Genomic DNA, 26602 nt, shown 5'->3' on the forward strand with positions numbered 1-26602 from the left:
AAAAATGTTGAAACAGTTGGGGGCAGGACAAAATTAACCCTAAAATCAATGGTGAATCCTTCACTCATGATAAATTAAGTGTCAAAGTTGTACTCTCCAAAAAGTATGGGCCAATTCAAATTTCAAATGGAGAAATTTCCAAGCGAAAATTAAATGTTTCCATTCTTAATCAAAATGTTGAAAAGTTTTCCATTCTTATTCGAAATGTCCAAATAACTAACTTTCTAAATAATTTTGTTCAGCCAAATCTCCATCTCTGCATACTTTTCTCCGTCAAAAACTAATACCACACATGCAATGACAAATAAATAATATGATTAACAGAGCAAAAGAAAACGAAAACAGCAACCCAATAAATAAAAAGAAAATAAAAGTAAAAATTTTAGTATTTTTCATTTTCATGCAACCAATCATATTACTTCAAATCAATGTACATGCAGCAAAAATTTTGTCGATGAAATAAAATTAGCCAATCCTGCCTAAAGTATCTTTCCCAATCACATCATGCCACCTCATACAAGCCGCGTATCTCAAAAACACTTGCTATAAAGAATCCATGCAGAGATCAATGCCTCTTTTAAGTTCTCTTCCATCTCATATTTTTCTCTTCACAGAACCAAAAGCTCTCTCAGCCCCTAAGATTATCAAAGAGCCTTTTTAGCCAAAAGGGTATTTTATTTTGTTCATTTTCGTTTTTATTTTCTATTATTATTTGACTCTATATTTAGTTCATTGCATTGGCCGAATCGCTTGGTCTATTTGTGAATTGTGATGTGTATTTCACATAAAATTGTTCTGGTCTTGCTTTTATTTCGGGCCTTTTTTTTTGTTATTTTTTATTCAACACCTTCTTTGATTTTATTATAAACCCACTTTCAAGCTTCTCCTTCATATCTCTCTTTGCTCATTAGTTTCCTAAGACCTTTTCTCTTCTTTCTTGTATATTTTTTTTTTCAGGTCAGCTTGATTCATTTATGCCTGCAAAGATTTATATTTATGTCTATTTTATAGTTAATTTTTGAAATATGCTAGTTTATATATGTTTCTTGAGATTTTCTAATATTGAAAATTTGTACAAAGCTAAATACTCGATTGCAAAATGCATAACATTTCATGTCTATAGCAAACTGAAAACTGAAAGAACAAATGTCACTTATACAATGATTGGTGCAAATAAATAGTTGTAAATTATTTTTGGTGCAAATATGTTTTATGGGTTCGTACTGGATCAAGATTCTATGGAGGATTTGATTTGGTCTTTCAGATTTAAGTTCTGATCTTAATCTTAATGATTATTAGATTTTTAAATGATACGGTAGCAATTTGATTATCTCTTGATATGTCATCTGCCACATGAATTTAGAGTAGTGTACTTGAAACTTCTGTGACGTGTTTGAGATTCTTGTTTTGTGACATGAAATTATCTCTGTCCTTCAGTTTAAAGCATTCTTGATCATTCTGCTTACAGCTCTCGTAATTTTCAATTTTTTTTTTCCCTGCATGTTGACGGTTTATATTTTGGAAGCAGTAATAATGGCTGAGAGTCACCAGCAACCATCAGTTATGCATAAGGTAACAGGACAGCTCTATCTCAAATCCACTCTTAGCCAAGACATTGTTCAAAATCGGTATGCCGGTTTCCAAAATCCTGCTGCTCTGCCTCAGAGGCATTTTGCCTATGGCAACTACTCCAATGCAGCATTTCAGTACCCGTTAGCACAAACGTGCCGCGCCTCCTCTGATCTGTCACTTATCGCCTCAACTGCGTCGCCTGTGTTTGTACAAGCCCCGTCAGAGAAAGGCTTTGCTGGCTTTGCCGTTGATTTTCTCATGGGTGGAGTTTCTGCAGCAGTATCCAAAACTGCCGCTGCTCCTATTGAACGCGTTAAGCTCTTGATCCAAAACCAAGATGAAATGATCAAGGCTGGCAGGCTCTCTGAACCCTATAAGGGAATTGGCGATTGCTTTGGCCGTACAATTAAGGATGAAGGGTTTGCTTCATTGTGGAGAGGGAACACAGCCAATGTCATTCGTTATTTCCCCACTCAGGTTTTTGTCAAGTGTTTGATACAATTGTATTTGTATCATCATTTTGCTTCGTTGCGTTTGCTTATGTTGTTATATTTGTTATTGCTTCTTTAGGCCTTGAACTTTGCATTCAAGGATTACTTCAAGAGATTGTTTAACTTCAAGAAGGATCGCGATGGTTACTGGAAATGGTTTGCTGGCAACTTGGCATCTGGTGGTGCTGCTGGTGCCTCTTCTCTGTTCTTTGTCTACTCCTTGGATTATGCGCGAACTCGCCTTGCTAATGATGCCAAGGCCGCAAAGCACGGAGGGGAGAGACAATTCAATGGCTTGATTGATGTCTACAGAAAGACTTTGAAAACAGATGGTATTGCGGGGCTTTACCGCGGATTTAACATCTCATGCGTTGGCATCATTGTGTATCGTGGTCTGTACTTTGGCATGTATGATTCTTTGAAGCCTGTGATCCTCACCGGAAAGTTACAGGTTAGTGTAAAAATCATTTAGTTACATGGCACTTGGTGGACTAATTGAACTGTCAAATGTTTGACATAAATTTTGGAAATGTGATTGCAGGATAGCTTCTTTGCTAGCTTTGCTCTTGGTTGGGTTATCACCAATGGTGCTGGCCTTGCCTCGTATCCCATTGACACCGTTCGCAGAAGAATGATGATGACATCTGGTGAAGCCGTGAAGTACAACAGCTCACTTGATGCATTCTCTCAGATTCTCAAGAATGAGGGAGCAAAATCACTCTTCAAGGGTGCCGGTGCAAACATTCTTCGAGCCATTGCTGGTGCCGGTGTGCTTGCAGGCTATGACAAGCTTCAGATGATTGTCTTGGGAAAGAAGTATGGTTCCGGGGGAGCCTAATTGGTATGATAATGATGTTGATGAAAATCTTGAGATTCATTCATTTTGAGAATTCTTCATTCAAGGGATTCATTTTCCCATACATTGTTGCTTTTACTAATGATTTTTTTTCTCCTTTGCCATAATTGTGATGGTTGAAACAGTTGTAATCTCAATTCATCAATTTTTCCAGGTTTTTATTACATGTTTAGATCAATTGATCCTTCACTTACCCATTTCTTTTTATGCCCACATATTGGTATATGACGATAAATAAGGCTCTAAATTTTTGTAAAACATCCTCAATTGCATCAATAATTGATATAATATTTCCTTGTGAATGACAAAAGAGGTAAATAACTTTAAGTTAGACTTACATTTTAGATACGAAAGCACGATGAGCTGAGATGAAAATACAAATAATTAATTTAATTTTTTAATTTAATCTAAAAATAAAAAAGATCAACAAATGTCCATAATAATAATTGTTATAAATAAATATACAATATTTATTTTAATAAATAAATAAAATGAAATAAAAATTTAAAAAAAGAGAGAAAATCCAAAGCCAAGCATTCAAAACATAAATAATCAGCAAGTAACGCTCTTTCCCGCCAAACGACATAAAAAACACGCACGAAACACAAAAATCTGATGAACATTTTCAATGCCATCAATCTCAAATTGATTAAAGGCCCTCTTTTAAACCCTCTTCGTTACTTGCTATGCTTTCTTCACACTCGCTCTCTTTCTCCTCACAAAGAGGAACCTACAAATTGGAACACGACCCACGTATTTGTTCTTCAAAACCCAGTTCTATTTTTACTAGAACAATGCAAATCTTTATCCCAATTGAAGCAAATCCAATCCCAAATGACCATCACTGGCTTGATCTCACATGGGTTTGCTCCAAGTCGCCTTATTGCGTTTTGTGCAATATCTGAGTCAAAGAATCTTGATTATTGTACAAAGATTTTGTTTAATGTACAAAACCCTAATTCGTTTTCTTGGAATGTAGCTATTAGAGGGTTTTTAGAGACTGGAAAGATGAGAGAAGCTGTTGATTTGTATAAGCAAATGTTGAGAAATGGTGGGACTAGGCCTGATAATTTTACTTACCCTTTGTTGTTCAAAGTTTGTGCTAGTTTGGGATTGAGGTTTTTAGGTTATGAGATTTTCGGGCATGTTTTGAAGCTGGGTTTTGATGTGGATATGTATGTGCATAATGCTGTGATTCATGTGTTTGTTTCGTGTGGAGATTTGGGGTTGGCATGCAATGTGTTTGATGAAAGTTGTGTGAGAAATTTGGTTTCTTGGAATTCTTTGATTAACGGGTTTGTTAGGAGTGGGTTTCCAAGAGAAGCTATTAGGCTCTTTCGAGATATGCAATTGGAGAGAGTCGAACCGGATGAGGTGACGATGATTGGGATGGTTTCGGCATGTGCTCAACTAGAGGATTTGAATCTTGGGAGAGAGATTCATTGGTATATTTCTGAAAGTGGGTTGACTTTGACTGTTCCACTCGCAAATGCGCTCATGGATATGTATGTGAAGTGTGGGAAACTTGAGTCAGCCGAAGAAATATTTGATAGCATGGTGAACAAAACGGTTGTGTCATGTACCACAATGATTGTGGGATATGCCAAATTTGGGTTTTTGGATATAGCTAGGAAGATTTTTGATGACTTGCCAGAGAAGTATGTTGTGCCATGGAATGCCATAATCGGAGGTTATGTCCAAGCCAAGCGTAGCAAGGAGGCTTTGGCTTTGTTTCATGAAATGCAAGCTACTGGCATAAAGCCAGATGCAGTGACCACGGTTCATTGCCTATCTGCTTGCTCACAACTTGGAGCCCTCGATGATGGAATATGGATTCACCGTTTTATTGAAAAAGAAAATTTTAATTTGAATGTTGTGTTAGGAACTGCATTAGTTGACATGTATGCCAAGTGTGGGAACATCGCAAAGGCCCTCCAGGTTTTTCATGAGATGCCTGAAAGAAATTCTTTAACCTATACTGCCATTATTGGGGGCTTAGCCCTTCACGGGAAAGCGCTTGATGCCATATCTTACTTCTCTGAAATGATTGGTGTTGGGTTGATGCCAGATGAGATCACTTTTCTTGGGATTTTATCAGCTTGTTGTCATGGAGGGTTGGTAGATGAGGGTCGTAAGTATTTTGCCCAAATGAGCTCCATATTCAGATTGTCCCCTAAGCTTAAACACTACTCATGCATGGTGGATCTTCTAGGTAGGTCTGGTCTATTGGAAGAGGCTGAACAGCTTATCAGAAGCATGCCAATGGCAGCAGATGTTGTGGTGTGGGGTGCATTGTTTTTTGCATGTCGCCTGCATGGAAATGTTTCAATTGGAGAAAGAGCTGCTATGAAGCTTCTTGAGTTAGATCCTCAAGATAGTGGAATTTATGTATTGCTTGCTAATATGTATAGGGATTCAAATATGTGGGAGGAGGCTGGGAAGGTAAGAAAAATGATGGAGGAGAGAGGTGTGGAGAAGACTCCCGGTTGTAGCTCGATTGAGGTTAACGGCCTTTTGTATGAATTTATTGTTAGAGACAAATCCCACCCTGAATTGGAACAGATTTATGACTGTTTAGTTCAGTTAACAAGACACTTTTGAGTTTTCTGAATATATCTCTGATGTTCCTCCCTATGGAGATGAGTTTCTCTCAAGCTTAGAGCTTGAAAACCAATTGTCTGCCTTACATTGCCTGTGAAAGCTGTAATTGCTCAGCATGATTTACAGTGGAAACTGCCTCTCTCGTATGGGAAAATGGTTAGTGCCGATAACGAGGCAGCTTTCATCAAAATCAGGAAAGACCAAGCAAAGCGAGAGAAGAAAGAGGACTATTTATCCTGGTGGGATCCATACTCTTTGGGAGTTCTGTGTTCATCAATTTTTATTAGCTGGTGCAAGTTGCCTAGGTTTTCTAGTTGTCAACCACAAAACTTTAAAAGGCCTTGCAATGGTAATAATCAAGATGGTTCACATATGAAGCTGCTTTAGTAACAAAGAGCTTGTAGATGTCACTCATGGATTCTAGGAAGAACTAAGAAGGGGCGCCTTTGGCACTGTTTACAAAATGTTCTTGGAAATGGGGTATCATAATCTTGTTCCAGTAAAGAGGTTATAGTGTATTTCAAGATAATGAGAAGGAATGCAAGTTTAAGTGAACATAACTAGCCAAACACATCACAAGAATGTGGTTCAAGTTCTGGTAGTGTATTTACCCTGCAGACTCGCAACCGAATTGAATTTGAGGATTGAAATTGAGATGCGAATTGCCAGACGTCTTTTGTGCAGAGTGCAGCACCCAAATCATCCATTGTGATACAAAGCTTCAAAACATACTTCTTAATAATCATTACACTGCCTGTATATCTGACTATGGTTTCGCAAAACTTCTGATGATGGATCAGAACCATACTATTACTGCCATCTGAGAAACAAAAGGATACGTTGCGCCCGAATGGTTCAGGAAAATGCCATTCACATTGAAGGTCGACGTATACGGTCTTGGTGTTTTGCTTATAGAGATCATTTTACTCCAGAGAAGTGCAGATAATCAAATCAGCACAGTGGATAAAGCAATTCTTACTGATTAGGCTTGTGACTGCCATCAGGAAAACACTGTAGGTGCTCCGGATGAAAATGACTCGGAGGCCAAAATTGACATGAATATGCTGCAAGGGTTTGTAATGATTGCCTTATGGTGCATTCAAGAAAGGTTATACAGATGCTCGAGGAAGTTGTTGGGGTACTCATTCCCCCATGCCCGTGGCTATTTAACTTCACAGCCACTCTAATGTAGTGTCTCCTATGAACTAGATCTTCCTGTTAAAACTATTGGGTTTGTTTTTTTGAATACTGATTACACATCAGATTACTGCATTACACAGATATTTACAACAACTGCTATTATAGCAGATATATTACACTGATATTTACAATCAGATATACATGATTGGGACTTACATTATTACATTGAATTTTGTGAAGTACATGCCCAGACAAATAACTCCTCACAAAGGAGGGATGTCCATACTCCACTCGCATTTCGCAAGAGATAATGATTTATAAATATTAAGAACATTTAACCCCCACAAAAGCGGCTTGAACCGCTGCCCCCACAATGCTTGTGAGGGCAGCAGCCCACCACTTCGAATTATATGCCTGTGTGTTGACAGCCCCCCACAATGCTTGTTGTTACTGCTATGTTGCTACTAAAAGACCTCAACAAATAAATGTAGCGTGCCTAGTTGATCAAATTATATGCCTCATAGTATGTTGATAAGTCCAATTCCCAGACGGTCTATGGATCCAAATATATTAGGGGCAGCCCCAGTCCCATAACTTCTTCAAGGGACGGTAAGGTTGCAGTCTTTGGATTCAGTTCACATTTCCCAACCACTAAAGCTTAGCAACTGTTGTTGTCCGGATTTGGAATCTCATTGAGTTTTCATGTGTCTTGAGTATATTTAACTTAATGGTATTACAATTTCTTCTTCACCTATGTAAGCAGAGTTTAAACTCCAAACTTCTTATTTTCAATACGAGATTTTATCACACGAAATACCATTATGTATAAATTTAAATAGAAATGGTCTTTTACTAACTTAGAATTAAAAAAAAAAAAAACATGATGTATTAGTAGCTTTTTCTATTCACACGAAAAAGAAAATCAAAGTGTGTATTCAAAAAATAAACTTGAAAAATGATTTCAAGACCTCATAATTTTAGAAGCCTCTGAGTAGCACGCGGGTCTCGACTCTTGAGCTTATGATGACAGCCAGACACGTAATGTCGCTCTGGTCTTTTAGTTGATGTCAAGCAATCGAACAATAGCGAGAGCCCAAAAGTGGCTCCAAAATTTACTGAGTCGATGTCAAGTGATCAAACTGTGACTATTAATTAGTCCACAGCAGTCAGCAGGTAAGATTCTCTCGTTGTTCCAGAATTCCTGGATCCGATGATCAAATGGGTGAGACTATCGCACATTCGCCGGTTAATAACATTTTTGTTATTGATGACAATGTTTTCATTCTATATATGATAAAAGAAACTAATGATCCGTAGCAAGATCGATGGTGGGTGGTTTTGTGTCATTGTGCACCCAACAATAGATGATCCATGGTGGATGATGATGATGATGATGAGAGTCCTAGTAATGGAACTTAGCCGCAAAAACTATAAGTTTATAACTTTTAAAAGGAGTAAAGACAAGGAGGAAGGAATACGAGGGAGGGGTCATGATAGGTGCTTGCTTGCACGCCAGGTTTTTAGTTTGAATTGATTCTCATGAATAATGATCAATTTTAATTATCCATGTTCATTCATGCTTTGCTTTGCTGGTTGCTTGCTTGCTTGCTTGTCATTTCATTCTCCTTCTCACATGGCTGACAGCCTTTTGCCCTTTATAGCCCCCAGAAAGCACACTGATTGCATCAGCTATGGCATACACATAGGCTTAGCTTAAAATCATTGGACCAAACAAAATTATGGGGATGTCCAAAACCACTTTTTGGCTATGTCGGGTCTTGTAGGTCTGCTTTTTTTGTTTCTCAATATTTTTTTTTTCAATAAAATACTCCACTTTTTTAATGGGTTATTTTTGTTCGGCTGTTCTGGAAAATTTTGTCTCTGAAACTATTTTAGGTCGGAATAATAGTTGTTCTAAATCTTTAAAAGCATGAAAAATTCATCCCTTACTTCTACTTACACATGAAATGAATTGAATTGAAGTTCTTTTCATATGTCTTGAAAGAGAAAATGGGTTGTCACTCCCTCGTATAGAAGATTCTAAATAAAAAATTTAATGTTCTTAGTTTCTAAAACAAAAACAAAAATAACTATCATCACATGTGAAATGATTATGTCACACACTAATTAATAGCCCACGTTTGTACATTGTAATAATTTTCTACTAAATTATAGCCCACGAGAATTGATTTTATTTAACCACTGTTTAATTAACATGATTAAAAACTCTTCATCTTATCCTTAAGATGAAGAATTCGAGTCTTCCTAATGCTTCATATCCCAACAAAACAAAATAGATTGTATTTGATCATTGTTGTTATGTATTATAGATAATATCAAAACCCATCTAAGCCAATTTTTCCCTTTTAATAAATGTGTTATTGTAGATTGATTCTAATCCAAACCAATCTCAACTGACACCAACTTCTTTTTGATGGGTTCAGGTGGGTTTGGTGATCTTTTTGCCAATATCACATGCTTCATTTTCCCATCACAACTCAACCACTAACTCTAACCCTAACCACAATTTCTAGTATTTGGTTCTAAATTTATATGGCCATGGCTTAAATATTTATTAGCCTATATTTCTAAATCTTGTATTTTTTTTTCCAGTTTGTTTAATGATTGAATGGTTAGATTTTGATTCTATTATGACTGAGTAATTATATATCCAACCCTACGTATTGATTCAAATAGTAGAGATACATTCTCTTTTGGTAATGATATGTTTGAATGTTGAGATAAATTGGGGTCAAATTGAAATCAAACATTATAACATAATTAAAAAGAAAAAGTATCAATTCCATTGTTTAGTTGAAAAACTAAGACTTCCTAATTTTTAATTGTAAATATTTCAAGGAGTGATGTAATAAAAATTAACCCTAATCATCTACCAAAAAAAATCTTAAAAAGAAGTTATATTTCGAGTAGTATGATTCTTTTATCATGATATTTAAATTGAAGTTTCCTTATTTTTTTCTTGATTTAAAGTCAAAATGTAAATTAATAAGAGTTTGGGAAATTGAAAATGCAAAAATAATAGGCCTCACAGAAGAATTTTGTATTTAAGATAGTCCTAAATGTGCAAAGTCAACATAAATAAACTATAAAAAATTAACTTTAATCCAATAAATTACAGTATTAATTAATTAGGTCAAGACTCAAGGGCTTGACTGAAATTTTTGGCAAAAATTAAATGAAGAATGAATTGTTTCAGTTAATGATATTTATTATTATACATAAATACAAAAGGTTCCATACATGTGACCAATTATACAATTTACAGCTACTGGTATTGGTTTGGTCACCTATAATATACACTCAAGCAGCTCACCTGCAGTACACATGTTAACACGCGGTTGGGTTAGGTGAATATTCATATAAAATAGTTTTCCTTTATTAAATTATAGTCATTTTCCTTGTCCAATTTGGTTTCCAATTCGTTTTCTTTTTAAATGATAGAACTATTTTGATTAAAGGAGGCAAATTAATCCCTTTTTTCACATAAAATAGTCTTAATTTTTTTTTTAAATCAAAGGTAGAGAATAGACAATACTCCAATAAATTATTTAACCAACACTTATACAGAGTTCGAACATGATTGAACAATAAAAAAACTACTTGTTCATGTCCCTTGCGACATAATATTTTTTTAAAAATAAGTTTCTCATGAAACTAATTCGTAGCATTTTTAATTCAAAAAAGCTTTTGAAGGCGAATATTTTATGAAAAATGAAATATTTTTACAGTTTTAATTTTTTTTAAAAAAGAATACAATAAGATAGATAATAAACAATAGAGATCCGGACTTAATTGAGTGGATTTCAATTTCATATAAATTTCTTTACCAAGCTACCTAAGTTCAAATCCATTAATCTATATATATATATATATATATATATATATTAAACAATTATTTTAGATTTTGCACCACCTCTTATCTTAAAAAAAAAAAAAAAAGTAGAAACAACAGAATAAACTATAAAGGTACCTACCTATCCAACTTTTAAAACCGGTGGGCTAAAGCGTATTTTCCTGCAAAATATAGGGACAAAATAGATATTATGCCACACTGATTTATATTATCCTATAGCGCGAGACACGCAATCATTTCTCATCCAACGGGGTTCGCGTGTCCTTTAGGCCACTGCACAAAGCGCCACACTTAATAAAATTACGAAAAGAAAAAAGAAAATTTTAAAAAAATAAAAAAATAACAAAAGCTGAGAAGCAGCAGCCATTCGCTTCTAAAGCCATCAGTGAGCTCTTCAGAAGTTAACCAGTGTCGGTTCTTTCTCTTTATTTTCCAAAGAATCTCTCTTTATTTTAATTTCTTTTCATTTTTTTAATGAGTTTTTTAAGATATTTTACCAAATATATCAACTAGGCCCCTAACCTGAATGGCTAAATTACTTTTTTAATATCGTATTTTAACTGTATAAATGTAAACTGTATCGTGTTCTGTTGGCTCTGACCCAAAAACTTAACTACTTAAGACTCAATGACTCATTTATGCTCTGTACTAAGTTTGTTATTGTGCCCCATTTTTTAAATTGTCAAATTCATTTGAATTTTTTATTTATTGAAATTACTGTTATATCCCTCAATTTCATGACTCCAAATAACTGACACATTTATTTGTTTGATTCATGCTACCTTGTGTAGTGTCTACCGTCTAAACTCTAAAATACGAGCTTGATTATTGTTTTAACACTTACTTTTTAGTCATTTCTATATCGGTTTTTTGGACCTATTTGATAAAAATGAAAATATTATTCCTTATATGCGAAATGGAAAAACTGTAGGGACTCATTATATTTCTTCATTAATTAATTGTTTATATATATTGACTGTGTTCCATTTATCGCCCTCTTGATCCATTGGTCCATTGTTTTATCTCTCTCTCTCTCCCTCTCTCCTTTACATTTTCCCGAGAAAATTTCTCACTCACCGAAAGCGAAATTTTCTCGGCGTGGATTTTGTTTCATTTGACTCTTATAACTTCTGGAGTTCCGAATTTGTGCAAATGAGGTACTTGAACTGTTCATTTTCTGTTTGGCTTTGAGAAAAAAAATTGAGATAATGAGATCTCTTTCATTTCAGATGCTAAGATAAGAGCAAAAACTCACATTAAGTAAACCTAAATTGTGTTTGTTTTGAACTTCTCTTGTTTCTTTTACTTTCCTTGCATTTTCTCGGCTACCAAACTTAAGATTAGTTTTCTGTTATGGATTCTAAAAGTGAAAAAAAAAGTCAGCTTAATTAGTCAAAATTTTAATTTTTTTTAACTTCTTTAATTTATTTTCTTTCATTTTCTCGAGAACCAAACAGGATAAGTCTTTTGATGATCATTATGTGCTAAATTGCTGAGATTTGTTAAATCAATGTCTTAAGCAATGCAAGATGGATAAACTTCTGTGATTTTGTAATGCTGTAGTGTTGAAGTTTAGTCGTATAATAAGCTTCTGGAATTTACATTAATTTTTTTTTTTGGACATTTCTTTTGCAGGTCGGAAACTAATTGAAAAACAATTGATTGATGTCCGAATTCGTGTTTTGAGCAAATCTCAACTATTAAATCTGTGAAAGATCAGGTTTTTACATTCAATATTCTGTTTATTTTTTCACCTTTAGTGTAATTGTGTTATTTTTGTAACTGTTAATTTGATGCTTCCTGCAGTTGGTGGTTTAGAAATGAGTTGGAATCCGCATATTGAGGTTCATTACTATAACACCAGCTATCCTTACAACAGTGCTGGAAGCTTTATGGAATATTTTGAAGGTCTTACATATGAACATGTTAATTTCATTTTTGATGGTGCTTCGCATGTTCAGGTACCATTTTTATGATGATCACTGATTTTTATTTTTGTAAACATGGTCGGAATGATTAATGATACTGTTTCATTTGCTTTGAAAAGTAACTAGATCCAACTTTTGTAAATTTGTGCTGTTAGTTGATAAGGGTTGTTACGTTTTCTTAATGTAGATGTGTAAGAAAGCACCGCTTATTTGAATGAATGGTTTGGACTATTTGTATTGTTACAATATTAAAAATTTAAAATTGTGTTAGTTGAAAAGGTGTTTTTCTTGTCTTGTGCAGGAGAGTGTTTACCCCTCGACACATACGAGTTTTTACAAGTTCGGATTATCTGATTACGGAAGTAATTCATATTATGACTATGGTCATCCTTATGAGGTCAATTATCATGAGCCACGGAATGATGAATACAGAAGGCCGTCAGAGAACACTTCTAGATCAAACAATGAGCAGACTGCAGCTGTAAATGCAGTACCGGAAAGAAATATGAATACTACCACACGTGAGAGCCCCATAGAATGTAAGTTGTGAGGTTCATTCTGGTGTGAAGTTTCAGATAGGATAATCTGTTTTCTCCTATAGTCCATGGGGCCTGTTAATTGTAGAAGATTTTTCTTTTTGAATGACTATGTTCAGGCGTTCATACCAATTAATTGTATATATTAAAAGCGAGAAGATATTAACTGAGTGTATAAAATCACTGCATGAGGTAGTTCTCTCCAAAATAGTAGTATGCTGTCCCGATATTTAACAAATGATTTGTGTGTGTAAAGAATTAAACCCCAAGATTGGGGTCCAGTCATGAGTCACAATGACACAACCCATGAAGGACTTCTATACAACTGACCCCGAGAGAACAGAAGAAAATGTAACCTTAAGACCTTGACCAAGGACTTAGTAGGCTTTGCTAAGGGAGAAATCCTCAAAGAATGTCTATTGCTCACTAAATCATACTTAATGCTGGTATAGCTTTTTAGTGAGATTGATCACTTTTAAAACCTTTGAACTATTATTGCATTTTTTATTTTTCTAGATCATCATGTTTTTCTTTCGTGCTTTTTCTACACTTCAAATGGAGTTCTTGAAAGTGCAACTTTGAAAAACATCAAATTTTAAGCTTTCATGCATTTACTTTTTATGCATTTAAGAATCAATCTTTGTGCTGCTGATCTTTTGCTGAAACATTCTAGTTTAATTGGAACTAGAAAGAAATAGCAGCAGCTTTAAAGTTGTTTTGCCATTTCTTTTATCAACAATCTTAATTGCTTTCCGCTACTGAGAAGGAAGCTGGCAGAAAGTAATTTGTTTAGCCAATTTCTTTTGTTCAGGGATAAAGGATTTGTTGAGTTTGTTTTAACTTAAGTTGTTTTTGCCCACTTGTTTGGTGGTATTTTTTGTATTTTAAAATTACTTATCTCCTATGTGGATGACTTTTTCCCTCAGCACTTACTTTCTCTTTTCAGGTCCACGGAGACATCAAAATACTCATGAACATCAGGTATGTAGCATGTTAATGGTCTCAGTTGAATACAAGCTGTTGATGCATGATCTGAATTTACAAATTTCCTCGAATTTCTAGCTTGAAGAGTCATTTTCCTTCTTTTACCCCCTCCCTCGGCAGACCTTCATGTTGATATCAAAATGGTTGTTCAATGTCCACGTAGGTGCTTCTCTAATTAGAAGGAGAGGTTAGGAATTATAAGGCGAGCACTTTCCAAGAAGCCTCTTGTTTCTTTCCAGTCCACTTAGTAGAGTAGGCTGTACTTATTCTGATATAACATAATAATCCATTCTTTTTGATTGTTGATTTTGCGTGGCCGTATAATAAAACAAAAATTCGACTAAAATCTAGCATATCTTATCAGATGACCTTTTGGTTGCTAATGTGTAAAATTAATACCTCTTTAAGAATTTAGTGTGCAAGTAGGAATAGGGTTGTTCGAGTTGGTTGATTGGATTGTGAAATAACTTCTAGTTGGTTGATTGGATTGTGAAATAACTTTTGTTTAATACTGTTTTTGGAAACCCTTGCAATGATTAATAAATAACCATGCATGGAATCTGTTAATGAGCCTTTAATTTTTCCACTAATTGCAAATATGCTTTGTTTCCCTATCTAAGTGAAATTTTAAGTCATAATAACATAAACCTGCATAGATGCATGTTTGTGTGCCTATATATGCATGTATCTATGATTTGATTATATTAAAATAATGAATATGTTTTATATACATTTCTAGCAAGTGTGCACCTTATCTTGCTCTAGCAAGTGTGCACCTTATCTTGCATAGGCATACATCTTTGCATTACACCTAGGCTTGAGGAGAGTTTTGCGTCATAACATGTTTCTTGACATTGATTGCAATTGACATGGATAGCAAAATTAATCAATATGCCTTGAATCCTTGGTTTTCTATTGCTTGTAGCATACATTTTTGGAGATATTATATGTTGAGTCTTTTTATTTTAGATTAGAAAGACTGAATGATACTTGGAAATAGATTCTGGAGGTTAGTTAAATCCCTTTTACTCTATCTGAACCATGCAGGTGGTTTGGCAAGACAATATTGATCCTGACCAGATGACTTATGAGGTAAGTGGTTTCTATAATTTTTCCTTGTTTACAGGTGGCTGTCCTTATAGATGTTGCACCCAGAACTTTCATGATTTTTCAACCATTTTTGGTTTTCCTGTCATTCTACAGTTAATTTATCTGCCTTGGGCAGAGCATCTTGTTATTATTAGAATTAGAAATTTGCTGTAAGCATCCCAATTGCACTATAGCTGATTTATTTTATCATTTTGCTTAGTGCCACGTATTTCTTTCTTGAAGCACTTTTGATCATGCTGACCAGATTGTTTTATGCCCTGGATTGTTGGCTGAAATAGTTCCCTAACTCGTTGCATCCTGAATAGAATTAGCTAGATCCGTAGCTTGCACCAATTTATATGCCAACCAGCAAAAGTGCTTAGGAGGACATCAGTACTTGTCTGCAATTAACATGATCAGCCATATTGTATTTTGTTTTTTGATTTACTTGTGCTCCCATATTTCCTATTTATGGAAGGCTGTAGTTCTCCTGGAGATAATTATATGTGTTAATTATATAATATATACAGTTTTCTTTTATAAAATAAATTCTCCATGTTGACTGATTCTTCAAGTTTTAAAGTTTTGGTTTCTGAACTGCAATCAGTGGTCTCTAGTTAAACCAATTTTAATTGTCTCTGATGTGAGGCATTGGTCCCTCTGAAGTTGATCATTGTGCACATTTGTCCATGAAAATTTAGCTTATTACTTTATTTATGTTACACCTAGTAATTTTGTTCTGGATAGTTGCTCATGACTAGGTTTATCCTGTGCAGGAATTACTTGAGTTAGGTGAGACAGTTGGGACTCAAAGTCGTGGTCTTTCCCAAGAACTTATAAGTCTGCTTCCCATCTCGAAATACAAGTGCGGCTTCTTTACAAGAAAAAGATCAAGAAATGAGAGGTATTATTTGGCTTTCTTCTTTACAGGTATCTTGTAATTTGTGTTGCTCTTGTTTTAAAATGTGCTATCCTTTCTATTTAATGGCCTTAATTGATCTCCTTTTTCTTCCCTGCATGATGTAATATATCACTCTTTTGTTTGCATTTGTTGTATTTTTACCTGAATCTTAAACATTAAATCATGCTTTTCTTTATCCCTCAGTTTGGAGTCACAGGACTTGTTTGGTTCTTTTACATAATTAAATAGAAAACATGCTTCAAAATTAATCTATTTTCATTAGCATCCTAAGAAGGGTGTTGTATGGAACATTGAGGGAAGCTTGGACATGGTACATGCTATTCTGGATAAACATGTGGAAGGTTAATTAAGTTTTTGTGAGGTTGCAGAAATCCTTTATTCTTATTAAATAATTGGAATGAATCTGAAATCCATTGGACACCATACGTGGGCAGATAATAGATGCTAATGAAGGACATTTCTACTGAGTTGCCGTGAAAATTCTTTAAGAAATTGATGATGGGTTTCAATATTTTGCAAAAGCTAATAATAAATTGACTTTGGAATAACTACTGCACTTGTCTCTATTATTATTTTCTTTAGTCAATTATTGACTGCATTCTCATTTTTCCTTTGTGCGTGTGTAAACCCCCCTCTCTTTCCCTTTCTGTTATCACGAACCCCAGCCAAAACTAAACTTATCCCCTTGGAATTGAACCCTTGACTTCTTGCTTTCATGCAAGAGGCCAAACCAATTATTCTTTGGGCATTTATTATTATTACATGCTTTGCTATTGCTTGTCAAAGTATCTAACTATGCGGTGGATTTTTGGTGCTGACAAAGTCGTTAGTGCATCATTGTAACCTTTTTCTTTTTTTTTTTGACCAAGTTTGCATATTTCAATTTCTTATCTTTGAGTCTAACTTGCCACTTTGAGCTGGAAATAGATGTGTGATCTGCCAAATGGAATACAAACGAGGTGACAGGCGCATGACGCTACCTTGCAAACATGTCTACCATGCTGGCTGTGGGACTAGATGGCTTAGCATCAACAAGGTAAGCAACTTGACAGTTTCAACTTTCAACCCAAACTCAAATATTTGTTTATCTTTGATTTCTTACTTGTCCGTAAGGTCACTGAACCGCGTTTTTTATTTTCTCAGGCTTGCCCAATTTGTTACACCGAGGTGTTTGGTGATTCATCAAAGCACTCAGAAAATAATCACCAGAGAACATAAAGAAGATGACCCAGATAACCCTCACTTTTTCTTTTCTTTGTTTCTCAAGTCTGCATCGTATAGAGATGTTTGTTTTTCTTTTCTTTTTTCCTTCTCTCTTTTCACGTAGCAAAATTGCATTAGTTTTTGTAATAAATGAAGAGTATGTGCTTCATCTACGCAAAATGGATTTGTAAGTGAGGCCAGAGATTGTATAGGGGTTTTTCGCTCTTCCACATTTTACCGGTACCATATGATTGACTTTTGGTGGTGTTATTTGTTTTGGTTATAGAATTGAGATTTCGTATAGAACTTAGGATTGACCGTGTATTAAAAATGACCAAACAGTGAATTAGGTCTGATGATTTGATAGATTGGTGTAGATTTGCTTATTAAATTGTTTGATCAAACCGGTTTTGGTTGACAAATTGAGTTTAATGAGATCGGATTGTAATCACGATAATTTATTTTCTTTGTCAATAAGCGGAAAAAAAAAAGTAGAGAAGTTTTCTTTTGCAGTAGTTGAAATTTTTCTTAGGCATTATGTTTGATGGTATTTTTAGACTTTTATTCACAACATAGGCGACTTGGTAAGTTTAAATAGTCAGATGTGTTTTAATACTCCTTTAATAATAAGATTAACAGAGTAGACAAATTTTTTTGTTTTAATGTGACGTATTAATATAATGGTATCCTCATGTTGTTTTTATTCTTTTTACATTTTTAATCAATTAATAATATCTTATCACATGAGTTTGTATAAGCAATTGTGATTTTATAACTATTCTTGAAATAATTTTAATAATTATGTCTTATTTGAATTTTTACTGTGTAATAGTAAAAAAAGCTTAGTAATAATCTTCAATTTCACTTTTAAAATTCTACTTATCATCAATTTGTGAAAAGAGCAATTGCTGCTAAGTTTTATTAAACTAATAAGACCATTCTTTATCTTTAAAATCTAAAAAATAACAATATTGCAAAATAACAATGCAAAAGTTTTAACTTCATACACATCAATTTTAAATGCGTATATGAAGGGCGCAACCGCGCAAGTGAAATGTCATAGTAGTAGGGACAAAAAAAAATTTGTTATCATTAAGTAGTTACTCACTTTTACGTAGATTTCTAAGTTATGCTTAAAAATTATGTGATAATTATAGAGATTCCTTAAGAAGGTTATATTCGATACTCTCCAGTTATGATATAATTGTATGGATTTAAACTTCCTGTACATTCTATCATTAAATTCAGAAAATATATTCCAATTTCAATTGAAGCATATGCTATGTAAGCAGAAAAAAAGATTCAATAGGCTCCAAATTTGCGATATAATTTGTATGGATTTAAACTTCTAGTGTACTCTTTTATCATTAAATTAAGAAAACACAGTTTCAACCGAAGCATGCTCCACGAAGCACGAATAAGCTTTTGTCAAAACCCAAATCAACAAGATTGCTCGCAAAAACACTTTAAAAAATTTGGGCTACTTGTATAATGCAGCGACACCCTAACAACCATTTTCTGAAACTTTCAAGTTCCAGCTTAGCAAAAGAAAATGACAATCAATACCTTAAGCATTATAAATAAAAATAAATTACTCCCATTAGTTGGAAAATCTTAGTCTGCGTAGAACTCAACGGATGAACAAATTCCAAAATTTGTCTTTTCATAGTCTTATATAGCTATCACTGGCCTTAAATTTACAGCCAATTTACTTGTATCACCGACACAGTTGACTAGTCTTTAAAAACACTTAGTTGTATAATTTTAATGCAAAGTTGCTGCCTAACACAATATAATGATATAGGATATTACCGATTTGCAAAAATGGACATAATCTTTGTATACATTTTCATACACGTTTAGCATCCTGAGAAGCTTCAAAGTTTGACATTCGAGACCTATTCGTTTGGAAAGCGCTTTCATGATAATAAAAAAATTGCTGCTGGATAAGCAATTTTAACAACTCCTTTAGACTTGTTCATGTGTTTATGCGAACAAATTTGTGAGGAACTTGGTGGGGGAACCATCTTGCAAATGGTTGAACAAAAATGAAAAAAAAAATAAAGCGTGAGATTTGGAGACTATTATTATATCTATAATCCAGGCTGTTTTCTTCATTAAAGAAATATTTCAAAGTCACCAATGATTAGGAGGATTAGTATATAAAGGGGATGCAAGTATGTTTCATAAACAAGTCACAAAGCACAATTGCAAGAAATGGGAGCCTCGGAACAGCCGAGGCAATGGCCTCTATTGATTTCTTCCTTGGCATTTTTGCTCATAGCCACTACTGCCACGGCTGCTTATGAGCCTTACATTTATGCCTCACCACCTCCACCGCCTTACTATTACAAGTCACCACCACCACCAGAATATTCTCCACCACCACCTTACTACTACAAATCTCCACCACCACCTGAGAAGTCTCCCCCGCCACCTTACTACTATCACTCACCACCTCCTCCTAAGAAGTCACCCCCACCACCTTACTACTATAAGTCTCCGCCTCCGCCGAAGGAATATCCCCCACCACCTTACTACTACAAGTCTCCGCCACCACCGGAGAAGTATACCCCGCCGCCTTACTACTACAAGTCGCCGCCCCCACCGGAGAAGTATCCTCCGCCACCTTACTACTACAAGTCTCCGCCACCACCGGAGAAGTATACCCCGCCACCTTACTACTACAAGTCTCCGCCCCCACCCGAGAAGTATACCCCGCCACCTTACTACTACAAGTCACCGCCCCCACCCGAGAAGTATACCCCGCCACCTTACTACTACAAGTCACCGCCCCCACCGGAGAAGTATCCCCCTCCACCTTACTACTACAAGTCTCCGCCACCACCGGAGAAGTATCCCCCGCCACCTTACTACTACAAGTCTCCGCCCCCACCGGAGAAGTATACCCCTCCACCTTACTACTACAAGTCACCGCCCCCACCGGAGAAGTATCCCCCTCCACCTTACTACTACAAGTCACCGCCCCCACCGGTGAAATATCCCCCGCCACCTTACTACTACAAGTCACCGCCCCCACCGGAGAAGTATACCCCGCCACCTTACTACTACAAGTCACCGCCCCCACCGGAGAAGTATACCCCGCCACCTTACTACTACAAGTCACCGCCCCCACCGGTGAAACATGCCCCGCCCCCATACTACTACAAGTCTCCGCCCCCACCGGAGAAGTATCCCCCTCCACCTTACTACTACAAGTCACCGCCGCCACCAGAGAAGTATCCCCCTCCACCTTACTACTACAAGTCACCACCGCCACCACCTTATTATTAGAAGTCTCCTCCACCTCCCTCTCCATCTCCACCCCCTCCATACTACTATAAGTCGCCACCTCCTCCTTCTCCATCTCCACCCCCACCGTACTAATATTTGTCTCCTCCACCTCCTAAAGGCTACTAAATATACAATGTGTTGTTGAAACATGTGTGATCTTAGTTATGTAAGAATAAGTGTAAGTTTGTAAGCTTGTTCTATTTCTGATTTTTTCTTCATCAATGTTTTTGTGAATAAAAGGATTTGAGATGGTAAATCCATTTGTAAGAAGTGCTGCTCATTTTCGTTGTAAAAGTTATTGTAAGCAATAAGATCTCGTAATTTAAGGTTTCATAAAAGTTATATGTGCAACTACTTTCAATTTCCATTGTCATCTTTTTCACAACCACCAAGCGTATTACTTCTTTATAGATGGAAAATGCAGAGGCAAGCTTATTATTCTTTAATATTACCATTCTTGATGTGTTTGTTTATTTAGTTGAAACGGTAAATAAAATGTACATGAAGTACCGCACTGCATCCAAATTAAATTTAGGATATAGACTAAGTTCATGTAATCTCAATTTTGTCACATTATTATTGGATTTTATATAAATAGCTAATTTCTTTTCCTTCCGAATTTCGACGGGAAGGAGAATTTATTAAGTAATACAGAGAAGTGCACCTAGTAATATTTAAAGAGGATATAATGAGCACTACCTTTCATGATGATAATGCCCATGAACAAGTAAGAGAAGCTTAGAGTTTTATTCCTACTCAAATCAGATTCTACGGAGGAGTTATATTCGTACCTTTTTAACGCTTTACATATATGATTAGAGAATTATGAGGACATAAATTCCGCTATAAATTTGTTGTTATATTTAGAGGAGTTTACATGACTGGAGAATTATACACACATAAATTCTTTGATGTCCATTTTAAATTATATTCCAAAAGGGAAAATGTTTTCCGTTTATGGTTTAAAAATAGAAGCTTTGTGCTTTTTTTTTTTAAAAAAAAAATCTAGATCATTCAGTGAATATTGGTTGTTAATTTACTGCCAAAATACTCGTAAGTTTATTTATTTATTCTGTAATGCAACTTTTGGGATACATAATAATCATATAAATAAATAAACTATATTGTAATATATTTCAATTAACTTGTTGACTTGTATGAAAAGAGCGTGTCATTACCTTTTATGCCTAATTAAATTTACAATTTTAGTCCCTATGATTTTTTTTTTTCAATCATTAATTCCATGCTCTTATGAGTAGAAACATATGTAGAATTTTGATATTTAAGAGTTGGTGGAGTTTCTATGATATTTTGTACCTGTGGCTCATCATTTCACCACGGTGGGCAACTTCATGGATTTTGTCCTCTAAAAGGTAGCACTCTAACTTAAGATGCCATGTTCTTCAGAAAGTTATCAAATAGTTGAATAGTTATATTAAGTTTATTATTGATAAGAATCTTAATTAACTAGATATAGTACTTAATATACAATGTTTTATTCGTGAAATTGTTGAACTATTTTCACCATTTTTCAATGTCATTTTCAGGATGAGCTATCATTTGGAATTTCATTTTCTATGGACTCTCACTTTTTCCCATAACCACTTTTTTTGTTTATATTTTATCAGATTAATTATTCCTTGTTTGTTTAGAAGGAGCTTTCATATTGGAGAAATACATTACGTATCTTATAAATCTATGCATCTTTACCTTTTTTTTTCCCAAAATAATTAAAAAAAAAAAAACCTCACCAATGACCAATCCAATGTTCAATATGAAAAGTTTGAAGAAAAAATGGTGTGAACTAAAACAAAATATATAATTTTGTCACAATCCAAGAAAAAAAAATCATTATAAAATATAATTAAGAGGTAGCCACCTTCTCTACATCAATTTGTCACAAAACTATATCAGTGAGATATATGCAAGACTCACCCATTGGTACAAAAGAAAATGATCAAAGTGGAAGCAAAAATGTGGTGATAATTTAGATGATCTCCACTCCCCATTTAGTTTCATTTATTAAGTTAATGTTTAATCAAGAGTCTAATTACTCATTTTATTATGTTATTAATCAACTGCCGCCCCTTCCACTGGTTCATTATTTTTTATGGAATACAAAAAACAGACAATAATATTCTTTGACATAGCTAGGAATATAGCCCACTTGCAAGAGACTTACATTCCATCGCTCCCTAATTTCCCGTGTAACATCTTATCTTGCATCACATCAGAGACGTGTTCGTTTGCACAGCCATTTCGTGAATATAAAATTGCTGCCGAATAAGCATCTAATCAAAAGAATTTGTCAACGGTATAAATTAAAATATAAAAAACGAGTAAAAGAATTTGTCAATAGGATATGGGAGGCCATGGCTTCAATCGGTTTGTGCAATGGTCAATGGCATATTTTTGCTCATCGTCACCACTGAATCCACTGATCATTTGTGCATGTGAGTTGTTTTTGAGCATTTATTTTTCCCTTTAGAAGCATAAGGATAAGGCTAGTCTTCTTTTTGGGAGGACTTATTGCTTCCATTCGTTAAAATTGGGCATGTAAAATGTCAAGAAAAAATGGCCTAAGTGGCTAGCTAGATGATATAATGGATGGTTACTACTCAAACCTAGCAATAAATGAATGTCCGACAAGCATTCAAATGAATGAATAAAACCAATCAGATTAGAATATCTATTTATGATAGATTAATGAAAATACGATTCAAATATAAGGTAAATAATCTCTCCATTAATTTTTTATTGTTTCAGGCAGGGTTGCCAAGCCTCTGTCCGGGCTTCTATAAGCTCAATTCCAGCTCTCCTATATGATTGAATTAGATCGGGCTAGGCCCTCGGACTTTTTAATTAAAAAAGGTCGATTTTTAAGTTTATGAAGTTAATACACTCACGCTTATACTTTAATATTTTTATTATTTGGCTTTTAGAATATTAACGTGTAAATTACTTTTTTTTTTCAAGTGAAATAATTATCACATTTTGTCTTCTTAGTATATATTTCTACCTTTTTGTTCCTATAGATATTTCCTCATTTCATCTTTGGTACTAGAGCGTAGTAAAAAAACACATGATTAAAGATAAATATGACATTTTAACTAACAAATTAATTATTTGTATCTAAGATCTAGCTCTAGTGGTAAAGATCAATTTTCATCGAATTCAAGTCTTGGGTTTGAATTTAAATGCATGGGTAAGTTAATAATAATAATAATAATAATAATAATAATAATAATATCAAATTAACTAGCTTTAATTTGCAAAGGTCTTAGATAATCAATTCGCTTGTAAAAATATCAAAATTTTTTTTAATCAATGAAATTTTCAAGTCTCTAGTTTTAGCACAAGGAATGAATTAAAAGAGTAATGATAAATATTTTACAATTTTATCCCAAATGATAAGACATGTCATGTGTCATGTATTAAGTGATTGATGATTTTTTTATAAATTTTAAGTGGATGAAATATATTATTTCACCAACCAGTAAATGAATATGACATCATTTGAGAAGGAATTTTATGGTACAATTTTGAAATATTTATCACTACTCAATTATATACAGTATAAAAAATCTAATAGGGACCAAAAATATAAAAACAGATTAAGAATAAAAAATATAAAAGTCAATTCCTAATTAGGAGAATGAAAGTGTCATTCCCCTGTAATCATTTCACTAGATATTATGTAAATATATTAAGGCAAAATTTTAATAGAAAATTGGTACCCAAACCTAACGTCTTTGACATTGCTGCCAAGATCACTCACAACTTACAAGAATAAAAAATTGGTATTAAATTTATTAATGTTCTCAAGGAATTTTTAGCTTGACTTTACATTTCTCGGACCCATTTGTCACATAACACCTTAGTTCGTTAACAAAGCCCTTTCATGAGAATATTAGAACTGCTGTCGAATAAGCATCTTAACAACCCCTTTTTGACATACATGCATGCCTCCTTCTGTGAACAATTTGAAACATAAAATAAAATTTCAATCGATGTGAGGGTTGGAGTATTTTATAGCTTTTGACCTCATTAATTATGAGTAAGAGAATATTTCTACGTCACTAATGGTTAAAATGATCACTATATAAAGGGTAGCAAAGTATGTTTAACATCAAGTCAGAAAACACAATTTTTAGGAAATGGGAACTCGGGGACAAGCGAGGCAATGGCCTCAATTGTTTTGTGCTATAGCATTTTTGCTTATAACCACCACCACCAAGGCATCGGCTGATGATTATGCCTCAGCACCACCACCAAAGTATTCTTCTCCACCTCCTTACTACTACAAATCACCACCTCCTCCTTCTCCCTCTCCACCTCCACCATATTATTACAAGTCTCCCCCACCACCATCTCCGTCTCCTCCACCACCTTACTACTACAAGTCACCACCACCACCAGTGCATTCTCCCCCGCCACCTTACTACTACAAGTCACCACCGCCACCAATGTATTCTCCTCCGCCACCTCACTACTACAAATCTCCACCGCCACCAAAGCATTCTCCCCCGCCACCTTACTACTACAAGTCACCACCACCACCAGTGCATTCTCCCCCGCCACCTTATTACTACAAATCTCCGCCGCCACCAAAGTATTCTCCCCCGCCACCTTATTACTACAAATCTCCACCGCCACCAAAGCATTCTCCCCCACCACCTTACTACTACAAATCTCCACCGCCACCAAAGCATTCTCCTCCACCACCTTACTACTACAAATCTCCACCACCACCAAAACATTCACCTCCACCACCATACTACTATAAGTCACCACCTCCACCTGTAAAATCTCCACCTCCACCACCTTACTACAAATCACCACCACCACCAAAGCATTCTCCCCCGCCACCTTACTACTACAAGTCTCCACCACCACCAAAACATTCCCCACCACCACCTTACTACTATAAGTCACCGCCTCCACCAGTAAAGTCTCCACCACCGCCCCCAAAGCATTCTCCCCCACCACCTTATTATTACAAATCACCACCTCCACCAGTGAAGTCTCCACCTCCGCCACCTTACTATAAATCACCACCACCTCCAAAGCATTCTCCCCCTCCACCTTACTATTATAAATCACCACCTCCACCAATGAAGTCTCCACCTCCGCCATATTACTATAAATCACCACCACCACCAAAGCATTCTCCCCCGCCACCTTACTATTATAGATCTCCACCACCACCAAAGCATTCTCCCCCACCACCTTACTACTATAAGTCACCACCTCCACCGAAGAAATCCCCACCTCCACCATATTATTATAAGTCGCCACCACCACCAAAGCATTCTCCCCCACCTCCTTATTATTACAAATCTCCACCACCACCAAAGTATTCTCCACCACCACCTTACTAATACAAATCTCCACCAACGCTATCTCTATCCCCACCTCCATCTTACATTTATAAATTCCCACCTCCACCATCTATATCACCTCCACCACCACCTCCATCACTGTCACTATTGCCTCGCTACTGTTCCAAGTCATCACCACCTCCTGAAGACTACTAAGTTCAATGTTCCGTCTTCAAACAAATTTAAAATTCAATAAGAATAAATTTGTTCCTTCAGTTGCCTTTTTCATGAATTTTTATGTTAATGTTTTTACGAATAATTTTTAAGAAGCGTTCGGTGTATCATTGTCATGTGCAATAAAAATTTTCTAACTTAATGTACCCAAAAAAAAATGTTCCACAAGAAATATTCTATTGTTTTATCACAAATGTGTTGTGGCACATGTAATGCGCCTAGATAAAGTAATATTATGTCTTGATGAACAATCATGCACAACAATGATCATGTACATAGTTCTTCCAATGTCATGATAATGTCCATGCACATAATAACAAACTTCTTCCTTGTAATATCAAAGAAAATGAATATACAAGCCTCTTATTCTCTAATCATTCACTCAAACAACATTGTTTTAATTTAGGTTTTGATCAATCTTAATGCTCATAAATGCTAACTACAAATCATATACAAGATCAACAAAAACCATATTTTAAATGAATTAGAAAAACAAACATTAGACTTAACCAAGTAGTTAACCTTTATTATTCTCCTAGGTAGATTACAAGCTATCA

At 35.1% G+C, this 26602-nt stretch overlaps 5 protein-coding genes across 6 annotated transcripts; all 5 read left to right on the forward strand.

The window, feature by feature from the left end:
• The first annotated feature begins 547 nt into the window (after positions 1 to 547).
• LOC102621533 (ADP,ATP carrier protein 1, mitochondrial) lies at positions 548 to 3083 on the forward strand. 2 transcript variants are annotated; one of them, XM_006470528.4, is made up of 4 exons: positions 548 to 669; positions 1529 to 2049; positions 2143 to 2514; positions 2605 to 3083. In XM_006470528.4, exons 2-4 carry the CDS (start codon positions 1534 to 1536, stop codon positions 2899 to 2901), a joined length of 1185 nt encoding a protein of 394 aa, XP_006470591.1. In that variant the 5' UTR covers positions 548 to 669; positions 1529 to 1533; the 3' UTR covers positions 2902 to 3083. The 2 variants fall into 2 exon arrangements, with proteins under 2 accessions (XP_006470591.1, XP_052291202.1); XM_052435242.1 differs by lacking the exon at positions 548 to 669 and adding an exon at positions 708 to 957.
• Positions 3084 to 3349: 266 nt separating this feature from the next.
• Positions 3350 to 7735, forward strand: LOC102621837 (pentatricopeptide repeat-containing protein At2g22410, mitochondrial). Its single transcript, XM_006470529.4, has one exon. It carries the CDS (start codon positions 3535 to 3537, stop codon positions 5518 to 5520), a length of 1986 nt encoding a protein of 661 aa, XP_006470592.3. The 5' UTR covers positions 3350 to 3534; the 3' UTR covers positions 5521 to 7735.
• A 3420-nt stretch (positions 7736 to 11155) lies between these two features.
• LOC102622125 (E3 ubiquitin-protein ligase BIG BROTHER) lies at positions 11156 to 17653 on the forward strand. Its single transcript, XM_006470530.4, has 9 exons — positions 11156 to 11691; positions 12170 to 12254; positions 12341 to 12495; positions 12764 to 13001; positions 13945 to 13979; positions 15030 to 15074; positions 15848 to 15975; positions 16921 to 17029; positions 17137 to 17653. The coding sequence occupies exons 3-9, from the start codon at positions 12355 to 12357 to the stop codon at positions 17209 to 17211; spliced, it is 771 nt and encodes a 256-aa protein (XP_006470593.1). The 5' UTR covers positions 11156 to 11691; positions 12170 to 12254; positions 12341 to 12354; the 3' UTR covers positions 17212 to 17653.
• Positions 17654 to 19370: 1717 nt separating this feature from the next.
• Positions 19371 to 20828, forward strand: LOC107175921 (extensin-2-like). Its single transcript, XM_015527825.3, has one exon. The coding sequence runs from the start codon at positions 19414 to 19416 to the stop codon at positions 20488 to 20490; it is 1077 nt and encodes a 358-aa protein (XP_015383311.2). The 5' UTR covers positions 19371 to 19413; the 3' UTR covers positions 20491 to 20828.
• A 3793-nt stretch (positions 20829 to 24621) lies between these two features.
• On the forward strand, positions 24622 to 26251 carry LOC102616260 (extensin-2-like). The gene has a single exon (XM_052435453.1). The coding sequence runs from the start codon at positions 24648 to 24650 to the stop codon at positions 25869 to 25871; it is 1224 nt and encodes a 407-aa protein (XP_052291413.1). The 5' UTR covers positions 24622 to 24647; the 3' UTR covers positions 25872 to 26251.
• Positions 26252 to 26602: the final 351 nt, after the last annotated feature.

Source organism: Citrus sinensis, chromosome 2, assembly GCF_022201045.2.
Source record: "Citrus sinensis cultivar Valencia sweet orange chromosome 2, DVS_A1.0, whole genome shotgun sequence".
Lineage (NCBI taxonomy): Eukaryota > Viridiplantae > Streptophyta > Magnoliopsida > Sapindales > Rutaceae > Citrus > Citrus sinensis.